This window comes from Culex quinquefasciatus, chromosome 1 (assembly GCF_015732765.1).
Source record: "Culex quinquefasciatus strain JHB chromosome 1, VPISU_Cqui_1.0_pri_paternal, whole genome shotgun sequence".
NCBI classification, from domain to species: domain Eukaryota; kingdom Metazoa; phylum Arthropoda; class Insecta; order Diptera; family Culicidae; genus Culex; species Culex quinquefasciatus.
In genome coordinates, this window is record NC_051861.1 from 21743937 (window position 1) to 21759674 (window position 15738).

At 33.0% G+C, this 15738-nt stretch overlaps 1 protein-coding gene across 2 annotated transcripts; it reads right to left on the reverse strand.

Annotated features, from left to right (window-relative positions):
• Nucleotides 1-1374: 1374 nt before the first annotated feature.
• LOC6046138 lies at nt 1375-9668 on the reverse strand. 2 transcript variants are annotated; one of them, XM_038248986.1, is made up of 4 exons: nt 9074-9668; nt 3143-3330; nt 2962-3063; nt 1375-1761 (listed from the first exon to the last, which is right to left on the reverse strand). In XM_038248986.1, the coding sequence occupies exons 1-4, from the start codon at nt 9375-9377 to the stop codon at nt 1678-1680; spliced, it is 678 nt and encodes a 225-aa protein (XP_038104914.1). In that variant the 5' UTR covers nt 9378-9668; the 3' UTR covers nt 1375-1677. The 2 variants fall into 2 exon arrangements, with proteins under 2 accessions (XP_038104914.1, XP_038104915.1); XM_038248987.1 differs by having other exon boundaries at nt 2868-3063; nt 9074-9667.
• Between the last annotated feature and the right edge of the window lie 6070 nt (nt 9669-15738).

The window sequence follows — 15738 nt, forward strand, 5'->3', positions numbered from 1 at the left end:
AAAATAGTTCCAAAAATTTAAGAAAATGTATACTTCCGCTTGAATTTCGGGAATTCCCGGGAAATTTACAAATTTCCCGGGAAACGGGAAATATTTTTTTTCGGGAAATCCCGGGAATTCCCGGGAATTTTTTTCCCGGGACGGGAAATTGGACGCTCTACTTTGAACACTTCTCTACCACGGGCAGAATAATTCATACCGTTCCGTATGAATTTAATGTGTACTCTTCATTTCACGGAAAAATCTAAAACCTAGTCACCCCGGTTTACGGTACCATGGGATTTGAACACTTTGTTCGTGGTTCCCATTTTCATGGAAATTGTTTTTTCTCCGTGTAAAAGCTATGATGCATAATCAAAGTTCTAATAAGATAAACATAGAAAAGGGTCGAGAAAGGGTATGTTTCTCCTACCTATTTTTTTTCTGAAAAGGCCTAAGCATAACCTACAGCTTTGCCAAAGACACCAAATCGATCAGAAAATCCCTTCAGAATTTATCTATTACAAGCTTTTCCCGGCAAACTTCGTCCTGCCCTTTTTTGATTTTCTGACGTATCTTGCTTGTTTGCTTATTCAGCCTCCTGTGATCAAAATTTGATTTTACGCAGCTTTTCCCATACAATCTGCAGATTTTCCGGAATCGGTTCCAGAGTGGCCAAAGTTGTAACTTTTTGGCGTAAGAACCTTCCTTGGACTTATACGAACCCAACGCAACAAGGAGCACCTCGATCCGACGTTCCGTGTTGAATTGATTCGCGTTCGAACAAAACCGTCGAATTTTTTTATATATATAGATGTAAACTTTTATGGAAAACCTAATGAAAAAAAATCGAAATCATAGAGAACTACTCTATTGGATAGTATCTTAACTGCGGGATTAATTTTTTAAATTTAATAAAGAGCTTTGAAAGCCTTTTTCCGATATTCATTTGAAATTTATCGTAAGATAAAGTACAATATAAGCATAGGAATAAAGGAGGATAAAGTCTTTTAAACATAGAAAATCCCATAGCTTATAAGACCATTAAATAACGCCAGAATTTAAATAAAAGTTTAAATACAAAATAAAAACTGTGCCAAGCAACTCAAAGAAACCAATGGTATAGTTAAACCTGTAATTAATTATTACAAATTTTAGTAAAGTGTTTTTTCGGATACATCATTAGGAATAGAAAAAATTATGTATTATTCAAATAATTTGGCACATTGATTTATTTGAAAGAAAATACATAACGAGATGTCGTGTAAATAATATAGATTCTTGAAGATCATCTCATGTTTAGTCTTTAGTCTTATTTATACTTTTTCATGTTTAAAATATATTTACAGTAAGACTGCAAATTTCTTAATGTTAAATGAATGTAGAACAAATATGTCATTACTTAGTAATACAAAAGTAAAAGTTTATCTTACGGTAATGTTAAAGCTATTTCGCCTCAAGCAACAATCTTTCGTCACTTTTGCTCTAAGACAAAATCTTAGTAATACAGTCACGTCTTTTATTTTGCGCACGGCGTGCAAGGCTTCTACGCACCTTGGACACCAGGACTAGCTACACTGTTGTTTAGAGCTCGCTCTTATAAAACTATCATATGCACTGAACACTAATTACTTTTAATGGTAATTTGCATCCGCTTAATGTCCACCTGCGCAGCAGTAGTAGCAACCTGCTACATCGCTACTTGGAGTTCCGGGTTTGCATGGCAAAGTAGATGATGGTGGCTCCCATGTTGGTACCGCCCCACTTGGCACACTCCGAGATCTAGAGGGAGAGGGACGAGAAAATTGAGGAAAGGTTAGTTTATTTAGTGATAGTATTTCACAAACACTTAATTTTACAAAAAAAAAATTAACTACTTTGACCGTACCCTTTGACCAAATTCAAAAAGCAAGGATACCTTAGTATTAATTTGAAGGAAGTCCTTTTTTTGTTAGTTTATTGTATTTTAGAATAACTGTTTTTGAATATAACCAAAAAATATTGTAAATCTTAATAATTTGAAAAGTTTCACAACATATCAAAATTTAATCACAAAATGTGACTAACCTATTGTAATAAAAGGATGTTTAGTTGATCCAAGTAAAAGCACAAAAACATAATAATTAAAGGAAGTTTGAATATTCGAATTTTATTGGGACAATTGTTTCTGATCTAGTTTGTTTTTTCTGTAATGTCGATATTTAGCTGATAAAAAAATTCCACAGAATTCAATCATATTCCAGACACCTTTGTTTTCATTCAGGTGACAACAAAACATCCGTTATCTTTTGGAGTCTTTCAACTCGGAGAAATATTCGACCTTTAAACACGTGTGATAACGCAGATTGTATCCCCCGTTTGTTCGTGAGGGGTTTATTGAGTAATAAATAAGTTTTTTTCCCCGCAATAATTGAATGAGAATCGCCTCAAAACAAGTTACATCTGATAAAGCGACTAATAATTCAGATTGTCACTTTATTACCACGTCAACCGTACTTCCCATCGAATGATTGTTTTTCTGCGGGAAAATAGCAAATTCAGACACGAGTTCGAACAACAGGTGCAATTTTTAGAACTGATAAGTCCGTTGCACCACGGATTGATAAGGATGTGCCTCTCTGATGGCGTCGTACCACTAATCCCCCGCTAATGCGGATTGGCCAGAAGTGACACTTATCTTATCGGACAAAAGCAGCTGTATCGGTTTGTCGTATAATTTAGCACAGCCAATCGTTAGGGTTGTTCCAACAACATTTTTTTTTGCCAAATCCAGTTAGTTTCCAAGTTTCAGTAGACCCTTTTCTAACTAAGAAAGCACGAAACCACCACCTACGCTACGCCAGTTAGACGAGTATTAAACAGAAGAAGAATAAAACTGGTATAAAAACCTCTCTTTCTCTCTCTCCCGCTCATTCCCACTTGTCAGAAATAGGGCTGCGCTCCGTCCAGTGCTTTCTCGAGTCGCTTCAACAGTACACTTACTTGTCGCTTCCGGTTGTCCTGGGGCCGGTCACCGTACCGACAGAACTCGGCAAAGTGCTGACTGTTGTGGAATGCCATCTTGGTTTTGGTGGCGTACTTGATCTGTAAAGAAAGTTAAGAAAGAGTTAAAGCGTTATGGTTCTGGCAACACTGGCGGGGCTGATGTGGGTCGTTAACCAACCTGTGCCAAGATGTCCTTCTCGCTGTGTGGTTTCTTGGCCTTGTCGCACAGATTGTTGATCCGGATCCGGTAGCCCTGGGCCCACAGCTGGTCGAGCGAGGTGTTGTAGATTTTGAGCCGCTTGTTGCTGCTACTGTCAGATAGCTTGACGGAGTAGATCTTGATGTTGGCTGCGGTTGGTTTTATCGCTGGAAGGAGGAATTAAAATTGGAAGATTTATTAGAAAATTTATTCATTATTTGAACTGCCACTGCTCGCATAAATGTCCTATATGCAAAAACAGCAAGCTGAGAACGCAAGTGAAGTTTGTGCCACACATAAGGCTGCGTGTTAAGTCTTTGTGGAAAAACTGGATTTCGTCCGGTTTTACAGAACAAAGTACTGCACGGAAAGAAGGTTTATCGTGAATCTTACTAAATTTCGGTTAAAAATCCTAAAAAAATTGGTTGTTTTTTCAACCACCAATTTTTTTAGCTGGAAATCCTAAAAATAAATCCTGGATTTGACAGCTGGATCCAGGTCCTAAAAATGATAAATCCAGCTAAATTTTTAGTAAATTTTACTAATTTGCAAGCTGGAAAAATGCTGTCAGTCTCAAAAGCTGTATGTTTTGAGAAGGTCTGTTAGCTATTTTAGCTAGATTTTATGGTATTCTAGGAAGTTTTATAGTTAGCCCAGCGTGTTTTTAGGCTGTTTCAACTAGTTTTTTTTTGGAATTATTCTCAAAATTTTCCATTGATGGCTGCGAAGCCAGGTATTTTCACACATCTTTTTAGCTAGTTTAGCTAACTTTGCCAGTATTCTTGGTAGGTGTTTTGGTTGGAATAGCTAATTTTTCCACTATTTTTACAAGTTTTCTTTCAAAAGCCTCCGTTGCTGCCTGCAAAGCACGCATTATTCACCCAGCCTTTTGGCTGATTTAGCTCGTTTCTTTTTAGTTCTTGCTTCGTTTTTCGGTAAGTCCAGCTAACTTTTCGACTGTTTTAACTGGTAATTTCGAAATCATTTTAAAAATCCCTTGCTGCCTGTAAAGTTGTTTTTAATTTTCAAAACACTTTTTGCTGGTGTAGCATGATTTTCCGCTATTCTTGGTAAGTTTTTTGGTAGAGTAAGTTCTTTGGATGTTTCAATAGTTTCCAGGCTTTTTAAACTACGTTATAGTTGATCATCCTAATAGTACGGCTTTGTTGCGATATTCTATTGACAAATAAAAAAAAATACAAAAATACAAAAATACAAAAATACAAAAATACAAAAATACAAAAATACAAAAATACAAAAATACAAAAATACAAAAATACAAAAATACAAAAATACAAAAATACAAAAATACAAAAATACAAAAATACAAAAATACAAAAATACAAAAATACAAATACAAAAATACAAATAGTAAAAATACAAAAATGCAAAATACAAAATACAAAATACAAAATACAAAAATACAAAAATACAAAAAATGAAAAAATGCAAAGTATACAAAATACAAAAATACAAAATACAAAATACAAAAATAAAAATACAAAAATACAAAATACAAAATACAAAAATACAAAATACAAAATACAAAAATACAAAAATAAAAAAATACAAAAATACAAAATACAAAAATACAAAAATAAAAAAAATACAAAAATACAAAATACAAAAAAATACAAAAATACAAAATACAAAAATACAAAAATGCAAAATACAAAATACAAAATACAAAAATACAAAAATACAAAAATACAAAAATACAAAAATACAAAAATACAAAAATACAAAAATACAAAAATACAAAAATACAAAAATACAAAAATACAAAAATACAAAAATACAAAAATACAAAAATACAAAAATACAAAAAAAAAACTTACAAAAAGTTATTTTGGTTAAATTATAGTAAATTGAAGTAATATTTAAACTTCGTTTTGCATTTAACAAAGTTTAAATATAACATTAAATTACTTTAATTTAAACTTAATTTAACTTAATTTAACTTAATTTTACTTATTTTGCCTAATTTTACTAAATTTTGCTTAATTTCACTTAATTTAACCTCATTTTACTTAATTTTACACAATTTTACTTAATTTTACTTAATTTTACTTAATTTTACTTAATTTTACTTAATTTTACTTAATTTTACTTAATTTTACTTAATTTTACTTAATTTTACTTAATTTTACTTAATTTTACTTAATTTTATTAATTTTACTTAATTTTATTTAATTTTACTTAATTTTACTTAAGTTTACTTAATTTTACGTAATTTTACTCAATTTTACTTTATTTTACTTAATTTTACTTAATTTTTCATAATTTTTCTTAATTTTACTTAATTTTACTTAATTTTACTTAATTTTACTTAATTTTACTTAATTTTACTTAATTTTACTTAATTTTACTTAATTTTACTTAAGTTCTCTTAATTTTACATAATTTTAATTAATTTTACTTAAGTTTACTTAATTTTACTTAATTTTACTTAATTTTACTTAATTTTACTTAATTTTACTTAATTTTACTTAATTTTACTTAATTTTACTTAATTTTAATTAATATCACTTAATTTTACTTCATTTTGCTTAATTTAAATTTAATTTATTAATTTTACTTAATTTTTTTTTAATTTTACAAAATTTAACTTAACACAACTTAATTTTACTTAATTTTACTTGATTTTACTTAATTTTACTTAATTTTACTTAATTTTACTTAAGTTCTCTTAATTTTACATAATTTTACTTAATTTTACTTAATTTTTCTGAATTTTCCTTAATTTTACTTAATTTTTCTTAATTTTACTTAATTTTACTTAATTTTACTTAATTTTACTTAATTTTACTTAATTTTACTTAATTTTACTTAATTTTACTTAATTTTACTTAATTTTACTTAATTTTACTTAATTTTACTTATTTTACTTAATTTTACTTAATTTTACCTAATGTTACTTAATTTTACTTATTTTTCTTAATTTTACTTAATTTTACTTAATTTTACTTAATTTTACTTAATTTTACTTAATTTTACTTAATTTTACTTAATTTTACTTAATTTTACTTAATTTTACTTAATTTTAATTAATTTCACTTAATTTTACTTAATTTTACTTAATTTTGCTTAATTTATATTTAATTTATTAATTTTACTTGATTTTTTTTAATTTAACAAAATTTAACTTAACACAACTTAATTTTACTTGATTTTACTTAATTTTACTAAATTTTACTTAATTTTACTTAATTTTACTTAATTTTACTTAATTTTACTAAATTTTACTTAATTTTACTTTATTTTACATGATTTTACTTAATTTTACTAAATTTTACTTAATTAGACTTAATTTAATTAATTTTAGTTAATTTTACTTAATTTTACATAATTTTGCTTAAGTTTACTTAATTTTGCTTAATTTTACTTAATTTTGCTTAATTTTAATAATTTAACTAAATTTAACTTAACACAACTTAATTTAACTAAATTTGGGCAAATTCAACTAAATTACACTAAAAATAACTATTTTCAACTAAATTTATCTGAATTAAACTAAATTTTGGCTTAATTTAACTTATTTTTATAAACTCTTCTTAATTTAACTAAAATTAACTAATTTAATAAAGCTTAAATTGATTAAACTTAATTTCACTTAATTTAACTTAATTGAACTTCATTTCTATTCATTTCTATTCATATTCTATCGTTTCTAACAATATTTAACACTATTTTTTGATGTGCTTAAAAGGCGTTAGGTGCCCTATTTGTTCGGATTTGTCAAACATCGGCCAATCTATGTCTAGACATTCTGTACCAGCCGCCCCTCCAGGTGGACAGATGTCCATACAAAAAGTAGAGTGTGGACAATTGCCAGTCTCCCTTTCCCTGCCAAAGTGTTCACGTGGTTTAGGGATGCCCCCACTTTATGTTAAGTACATGTTTTTACCTACGCATCCTCCAAACAGTAACGAGAGGCTCAACTTCTAACCACTTTCCCTCAACACAAAAAACATCTCACCTTATCAACTGAAACATTCCTTCAGGTGTCGATCCGCAGAAAATCTTCCTGGCTTTTAATTTATTCACTCACACAACACCTTTTGCACTTGCACTCAAACAACACACATAATCATCAAAAAAAAAACTTCACGAACTGAGCGGCTCAAACAGGATCGAACACGACACAGGACGTTGCTTTGTTTTGTTCTCGAACTGATGATCTGTCAAAAATCCATGCTGCCGGTTCCAGCTAGTTTTTTTTGGTAATTTTACGCAAAATTGTGCTGAAACACCATTATTTTTGGTAAAATCTCTCCTGTCATTTTGGTTTGGGCTGTCAGTTTTGGAAAGCAAATCAGCAATCAGGGTTAGCTATTTCACCAATCCCAGATTGGTAAATTTAGCTGAAATTTTAGCTGATTCAACCAAAAAAATCACTGTTTCACCAATTTGAAGCCAGCTAATTTGAATTGTAAAATTTTAGATGGAACTCCTTTCCGTGTGGATATTTTTAGCTTTTCTGAAAGAGCGCATGATTTTGAACCAATGTCCATTATTAACTCAAAAGTGATGAAAATGCATATGGGACACTTATGCGGGCAGCTGCCGTTAAGCTTTCATAGTTTGCATTTTAAAAAAAAATCTAGGCAGCTCTTATTTTCTGTCTGATTATTAAAATCTTTAAATCCATAATAGAATACATGTTCAAAAATTTGTCACTTTTTGGCGTAAGAACCTTCTTTGGACTTATACGAACCCAACAAGCCGTCGATTTTTTTTTATAAATATATAGATTGAAAAAATAATTGATAACCCATTCCAATAAGCGAACAGTTCATTATCTGGCAACCCTGTCATTTAACATACTATTTTGGCTGAATTTCATTTCTTGGCTAGACAATGAAAAGTTATTCAGACTTTTTTGTTGGAACAACAGTTTCACATAATTTATGATGCCTAAAATATCATTTTTTGATCAAAATATTTTAAAGGGATTCCAACCTTGTTTTTTCATGGTCTTGTCACTCAATTGGAACCCCGAGAGTAACAATTCGCCTCTTTAAATAGGCTCTCTACCAAAAACTCTCTGAAATTAAGACTGTGGCATCGATCAGATTAATGGAACTCTTTCAGAATTATTTAGAAGCAAAACAGCTCCAGGAAGCTTCATGCAGTGATCTTAGTATTATACTTTTCTGATCTTTTCGATTATACTTGTTATTTATCTCAGGTTATGTTTAGATTCTAATTTGATATTTATAAAACGCGTAATAGATTCTCATGTCATGTTTACAAGATTCACCTCCAAACTTGTATTGCACAAGCATTGCTCTTAACTATCTTGTTGACTTCAATTGAATTCCTCACTCGGTACTTCGCCGCTAATCATCGTTTGAATTTGCTGACGAAATCGGCCCGCCACCACAAGGTGTTCACGACGTACGTGCCAACGATAACAACCCTCATTGCCCATTCATCACTCCGATTTGAGTAATCCCTTTTTGTCACCTCTGCCGTGACTCTCTGTCACTCGTGATTCGTGATGGCATGTCATTTTTTTGCGCGTCACATGCTGCCACTCTGCGAATGCACTCTATCGGGGCCCGTTATCGGCCTTTGCGCGAGTTCAGAATTATCTCATACTGCTTGCTTACGGCTGCCTGCCGTCACGTTCGAGTGCAAAAATGTAAACAACATGGGCCTTCTAGAGGCGTTGATGGTTCTGTGTAGGTACTTGTTGTGTTCTCCTCGGTACAAACCGCGTAGAACGAGTTTGCAGTGGTTCGCGTCCAAGGTGCAAGGTCTATTTATAGAAAACCCTGAGTGGTATAGGTATAGGATGATGTGTACGGGAGAATAATCTTGAAACTTTCACTTTTTTGTTCTATCTCGTTGTAATTATGAATAATGGTGTTGGTTTTGGTTTTCGGACACACCCGCCATACTCACATTTCTTCGTTTCGATGGCCGCAACGCCGTACCAACTCTCGCCGGTGACCGGATGGCGCAGTTCCACCAGGAATCCGTCCTCGATGACGGCGCAGAAGATGCGTTCCTCGCCGGCGTCGAACCACTTGGACTCGCGGAGCTTCTGTATCGCTACCGAACTTCCAAACGACGACGATCCCTTTCGTGTGACCACGGGCGGCGAGGGTGATCCGGGTGGCCCGTTCTCCACCGATCCTGGACTGGAGTTCGTTCGCCACTTGCCGAACGAAATGTTCAAACTGTTTCGCCGGATCATCGTGCCCATGACCTTAACCTTCTCCAGCGTGTTCTTCACTCTTAAACGTTCTCGCAAAAAAACTGCACTAAACCGAACTGACCCACTGAATATCTGATTCACAGGAAATTTGCGTCTGGCGCCACTTCGCCTTAACTGCACTTAGTGTCTGCACCACTACTACGCGAATCAACGCGAAAGATCGTAAACAACGAAAACTCGTTCTAGCCTGTACTCAACCCGAACTCACGACACAACTTGTTCACCAACTCGAGTCTGCTATTTGGGAGCTCGGATATGCAAAAAGGCGTGTGACTTACTCGACGGCTCAACGAGATCTGCGGCAACGGGCGGCGACAAAAACCGTCGCGACACAATCGTCGACGGGCCGCGAAGAGGGGTGTGGCGGTGTTGGTAGAACGTGTCGCGACGAACGGCAGTTGTACTGACCGGTCGAGATATTGGGAATTGGCGAACGAGCGAACGGGGGGTTGTTGGGTAAAGAGGGATTCAGGCAAGTGCTAAAGAGTGAAAAAAATGCTAATTGTTTATGAAAATAATTACTTATGGCGTTAGATAGGGAACCACGAGTTTTGATGGATAATTTAATAAACCTTGCGTCTCCATAATCGATGCTCTAGCGACCAGGCGTTTCCATAGTTGGAAAATGTTAGAGTAATTCGCAACGTTTTCCAAATCGACTTTAGTTTGTTTTTTTTTTGTTGTTTATTTAGACCAGGGGTGCCCAACCTTTTGGCACTGCGGGCCAGATCTGATTTTTCTGAAGTAGTAGCGGGCCGGAACAAATGTTGGTAAAAGTTTAAAAAAGTAAAAAAAAACAATTCATAAAATTTATTCTATTGGGTTGTTTCAAGTAAACAAATAAATATACTAGTGTTGCAAATACGATTCATATATATTGATATTAAGATAGAAAAACAAAGATAACTTTTAAAGATGTGTTTATTTCATTTATTGTTTTATGCTTGGTTAAAATTGTATTGTGATTGTTTTTGTCGATTGAAATTAAATACCCTGATATCATTAACAAAAAAACATTCAAATTTCGTCGTTGCAAGTTTTTTTCAAGTTTTAAAAATAAACGAAACACGAAAACATCTATTGTAAAAAAAAATGGGTTCAAATCTTCTTTACGAAAAAACAATTTTTGCGTTGTTGTGCACCTTTATTCAAAAATTAAAAAAATACATTTCAAAATGATTTTAAGGTCACGAAATTTAAAAAAAAAGTGGATAAAAATAAATTTGTGATAATTGTTTATTCGTCATTCTTCAAATTTATTAGAATTATTGAAGTGAATGAAACAAATTGCTGCTTGATTTCTTTACTCATTTTGATTTTTAAAAAAATATTTTAAACATATTTACAGGGATCATTATTTTCGACATGATTAATCTTCTTTTTTGAAGTTTTTATTCAGCAAACTTTATCATTGAAAAGTTGTTCTGAAAAAAAAACATTACTCTTGCTTACTCATTTATGAAAAATCAATTTAATCAAAATCCTCAAAAATGTAACAATTCAATTAGAAGTAAAACAGCCAAAACTTTATGAAATTTAAATTTAGTGACTTTTTGCAATCTTTTTGCAATTTTTTCAAGTTTAAAAATTGATTCTAAAAATATCAATATAGAAATGATAAGAATTTTATTCAAACATAAAGAATGTTTTAATGTGAAATAAAATCATTAAAAAAATACAAAGGCAAAATCGAAACAAAACGTTGAATAAGCAACAATATATGTCAAAAGCAAAAATTAAACAAATAAATGTTTCGTTATAATATCTGAAAATTTAATCTCATATTTTTTTAAATTTTGACACTAAATTTATTTACAATTCTTGAACAGCCTTTAGGGCCGGTCATAGAACTATTTTGAAAAGCCGTCGTGGGCCGGATGAAATGGTATCACGGGCCGGACGTTGGGCAGGCCTGATTTAGACTACATTTTGTTATTGTATTAACTTAGTCAAGAGGAGTCATTTTTCTATACAAGTCTATGTATAATTTTGAAGGGTGGAATTTTCTAATCGATTTGGTATACACAGCATAGCATAGCTTAGCATAGCATAGCATAGCATAGCATTGATGTCTACCAGTAGTTGCTACTCTACTGCTACTAAATTCTAAGTGTAAATATAGGTATTCGGTGCCCTTTCCCCGTGCCATACTTTCACACTTAGGAGACCCGGGAGGCGGAGTCTTGTCGCAAAAAGAACGATACACGCCTGTGGATCCATTGACGAAACCGCAAGGTTTAAGAGGGCCACATGATAAGGTGTTACGTCGATTCCGTTTTAGTTGCTACTCCGTTATTGACCAGAACTTTCAAAAATTGCTTCGTGGACCACAGATGAAAAGTGGGAACCAATCATTACCACTTCGCAACTTCCAAAGGCCCCTTTCATGCTGATCAATCACGGCGCCGGCCACGACCAGTGGTAAGATCACGGGGAAGTGGATGGGAATGTTAGTCCGATACTTGCATCGTGAAGACTGCTAAATCGCCTTCGTCTCCGGCAAAGTATCATGTTAGTTTTGAGGGGTTAGTAAGATAGGTCAGGATTCACTTTGTAAGGTGATGCGACCAAAAGCAATGTGTTATCGGCTGAAATTTGAAAAAAATAGGCAACCGGCTGAGGAGTGTAGTGATATGGGAAGGACTTATGAGTATGTTTGTGCAGTATGTCATCAATTTTATGATAATGTTACTAATATTTTTCAACGAGTTTGATAGAAAAAAAACAAACTAAGGACACCGGGGTTGGGTACGAGATTTAAAAAAAAATGTGTCTTATGCTTAACTATATCTTGAACGTTTTTGGTTTGATTTTAAAAGTTCTTTTTCTTTCTTTTTCTTTTTTTTTGAGAAAAAGGCTAAAAATGCACTGGTTTTGTTTTTTCAGAAATGAATCTTAGATTAAAAATATGTTATTTGAATCGAAACAAAATATGAAATTTGAAAAGTTTTGGAGGATTCAAAAAGTATAACGTACCATTTCTTTTATTTGAAAATAAATTATTTAAAAAGTTTTAATGATAACATATTGAAGTGGGAAATCATTTTTCAAGATATAGATTTGAGAAATAGGCTTGGAAATTTAATGGACGATAAAGTAATGCAAAATCAGCATAGCCATAAGAGTATGAATGCAAAAAAATCAGAATGTGTCGAGGAAGTTATAATTACTATTGAAAACTTTACAGTATTAATAATATTTGTCGAGTTCCAGAAAGATTTTTCAGAAATAAAATTTATGTAGACATGAATATTAAATAATATTGCAGAAATTTTCACAAAAGTTTTCTTCCAGATTTTTTAATTTTTAATTAGAACAGATTATACCCACGACTTTGCAGGGGGGGGGGAGGTTTCACGTGTTGTCCAAGATTGTACACATGAGGGGAGGGGGTCTCTTTTGGAGGAAGTAGTGGCCACGTAGTTTATAGATTTGAAAGTCTCGGGCCAAATAGCTTAAATCTAACAAAAAATCTATGATTTTTAAGGATATTTTACTTAAGGGTAAAACAAGTAACCAAGGAAGTTATTGTCTTCTTATTCCAAAATTGTCAAACTTACGGACCCAATCCTGCCACAATCTGATTTTTTAAATAGTCAAACTTTATTGTAAATTATCTTGTAGTCATTCTTTTAAGGGATGAATGAAAAAATATATTGATTGTTCCTGTAATGTTGAAGTTACCAAAATATCTGTAGCAACAATCTTGGTGCAAAAGCTCTGGTAGATATGCACCGTTAACATATCTAAAAATAGTGGATATGGATATAGGAGTCTGAGATATAATATCAAGAAATTTGCATTTGCTGGAGACGCATGGTGGCTCACATGTTTTGAGTGTAATTTTGCTCGTTGAATCTTTACCTGCCCTCACATATGATAAACAAAACATATCTTTAAACATGTGATTCTTGAATAAAATTAATGGCTGTTATTTTACCCAAACGTCTCCCCAATACAAGTACTGCCCACAGAAGCCTCGTATCAGTGACACCCACTCGCGTGTATGGCCCCACATCCCTTGCCCGTCCAGTCACAATCTTCATGCAAGATGAGGGGTTCAATCCGCGGCGGCGACCGTAAGACGGGGTAGGTAGGTGAAAGATTTACGTTATCTTTCTTGAATTGTTTCTTCTTTGCCGTGAGCGCGAGTGGCAAGTGGAGAGGCGCTGATAATTATGTCAATCATTTTGCAATATTATCAATTGAAACGCGCTCACAGCATATGCGTAGCACGTTTGCTGGTTACGTTCTGTCGCCCAAAAATGTGCAAAGATTTAATTGAGTTTAGCGACGACCGAGTTGGGATATTTTTGGAGAGAATTTAGATTTATTGAAATGGGCTCTAAATTGGCAAGTTGATATTTGGGTGTGTTTTTTTGTGCAAATTTCTTGCTGAAATATTGTTTGATGTGCAATTGGATACTGAAATATTTTCACAAAAAGAAATTATGAGTATTGAATCGATTGATATTTTGAGTTGATTCATACAGCTGCACTGGTACCATTCAAGTTTATCGCTAAGCCTTGCTTATCTTTCCATTTAAATGTCAAATGGTTTAGTGCTACAGTAATCACTTTCTTATGAAGTACTTAAATATCTATTTTGGTATTTCTGTTGAAGGAATTTATGTCTCAAGTGTTTGAATGTACGTTAAAACAAGTACAAACGCGTATTAATTGATGTGCACCTGGTGATGTCCTGTTCTTGGTCATGCATCCACTTACCCAGTTCAGTCCTTACCAATTGTCACACATATCAGCTGAAGATGCAATCCAGCAGAGTGAAACTTTGAGCGCCACTGCAACAAAAAGCGCTAATTTTTGCTCATTCTTTTTTTTGATCGGTTTTTGTACAGTAAATCTTTCGAAACCGGTTAGCCGGGCCCGTTCTCGTGATCTCGGCCCGCGAATTGACGTAGGTTTGGCAACCAACCTACGTATTTCATGCCGGGCCACCACACGCTGCCACTCTTGCTTTCTTCGTCAACAGATGTAAATTCGTGGTTTGTTTGACTGTTCATTGTTGATATTTATGCTTTCAGTAGGGGAAAAGTCGTGTATACTCAATTTAGATTGTGTTGGCTTGAAATTAATGATACAACTTCTTTAAATTGATTTTTTCATATTTTTTAAATTTAAGAATTGATAAGGCCGTTGCAAATATTTTTCATTGTTTATGTCACAATGTTTATGTCAAAATCGGTCCGAAAAATCAGGGGACAAAAAACAATTTTTCAAAAAAATTATTTAATTGAGATAGAAGCCTTATCAACTGAAAACAATTTGAAATGTATTTTCCTGCGTTTAAAATCGTATTTAGCATATTTGAGATCGATCAAAAAAAAAAAAATTTCGACAAAAAAAAAATGTTTCGCCGATACTTTGATATTTTGAAAACTAACCATAACACAACAACTGGGCAGGTGTAAAATGCATTTTTAAACACTTTTTTGATTCAAATATTAATACCATGACTTGTTATTACACTTTTTATTGTTTTGCCATAGTCAAGGGACATGAACTTCAAAAAATGTTTGCAACGGCCTAAATGAGTAAAACATATTTTTTATAAGTTTTGTACATATTTGTGAGGGTTTCCTTCAACTGTATAAATGAGATATAATTCAATATTTAAAGTCGTTCAAGTTTCAAAATGAGAAGGTATACAAATTTCAAGATATTAAAAAAATATCAGGACTGAAGTAAATTTGAACCTGATAGGTGAGTTTCACGAGATTTATTTACGTAGTATGGCCACTGGCCAGGCCAGGAAAAAGACATAAAATGACCAAAGTTGAAAAAATTTTTTGTCCCAAGTTGTTCAACTGGCATTTTTTTTCAGATGCACACATCATTCGACCTGCTATTAAAACACTGGCTCATGACACTGAAAAGGGGATAGTGGTCTGATTAATTTAGAATTATCTATCCTTAAATTTTTCGGACTTTGAAACAGCAAAGATAAACCAATTGAACCCCGAAAATAAACCCCACTTTCTAGCAACCAGCATCTTTTGGCACATTATGTCATTGGAGGAATGAAATTCGAGCAATGTTGGTATGCGCGCGATGGGTTTTAATTTTTCTGCGCTCACAGTCACTATTTTTAATTCACAAGACACAAACACACGGCCGAACGTTCGATGTGTCACACACCGGTTATTCGCTTGTGTCGCGAAATAATTGTAGAGAAAAACGGGTGCGCATGTGGGTGTGTCTCCCGACACAGTTGGTGGTAGAGAGTTGGATAGAGTTCACGTTCACGATCGACCGTTGATCTTCTAAACCGAATCGAGTACGATCTTTTAGAAAGTCGAGGTGGATATTTCGTTTTGAGAGTTGAGGT

Bases quoted from the DNA above. Each gene is read 5' to 3' on its own strand.
- LOC6046138 (XM_038248986.1), bottom strand. From the start codon at position 9,377: ATGGGCACGATGATCCGGCGAAACAGTTTGAACATTTCGTTCGGCAAG. The intron at 3,064-3,142 runs GTTGGTTAACGA...CTTTCTTTACAG, and splicing joins AGAAGGACATCTTGGCACAG to ATCAAGTACGCCACCAAAAC. The intron at 1,762-2,961 runs GTAAGTGTACTG...CTCTCCCTCTAG, and splicing joins AGGACAACCGGAAGCGACAA to ATCTCGGAGTGTGCCAAGTG.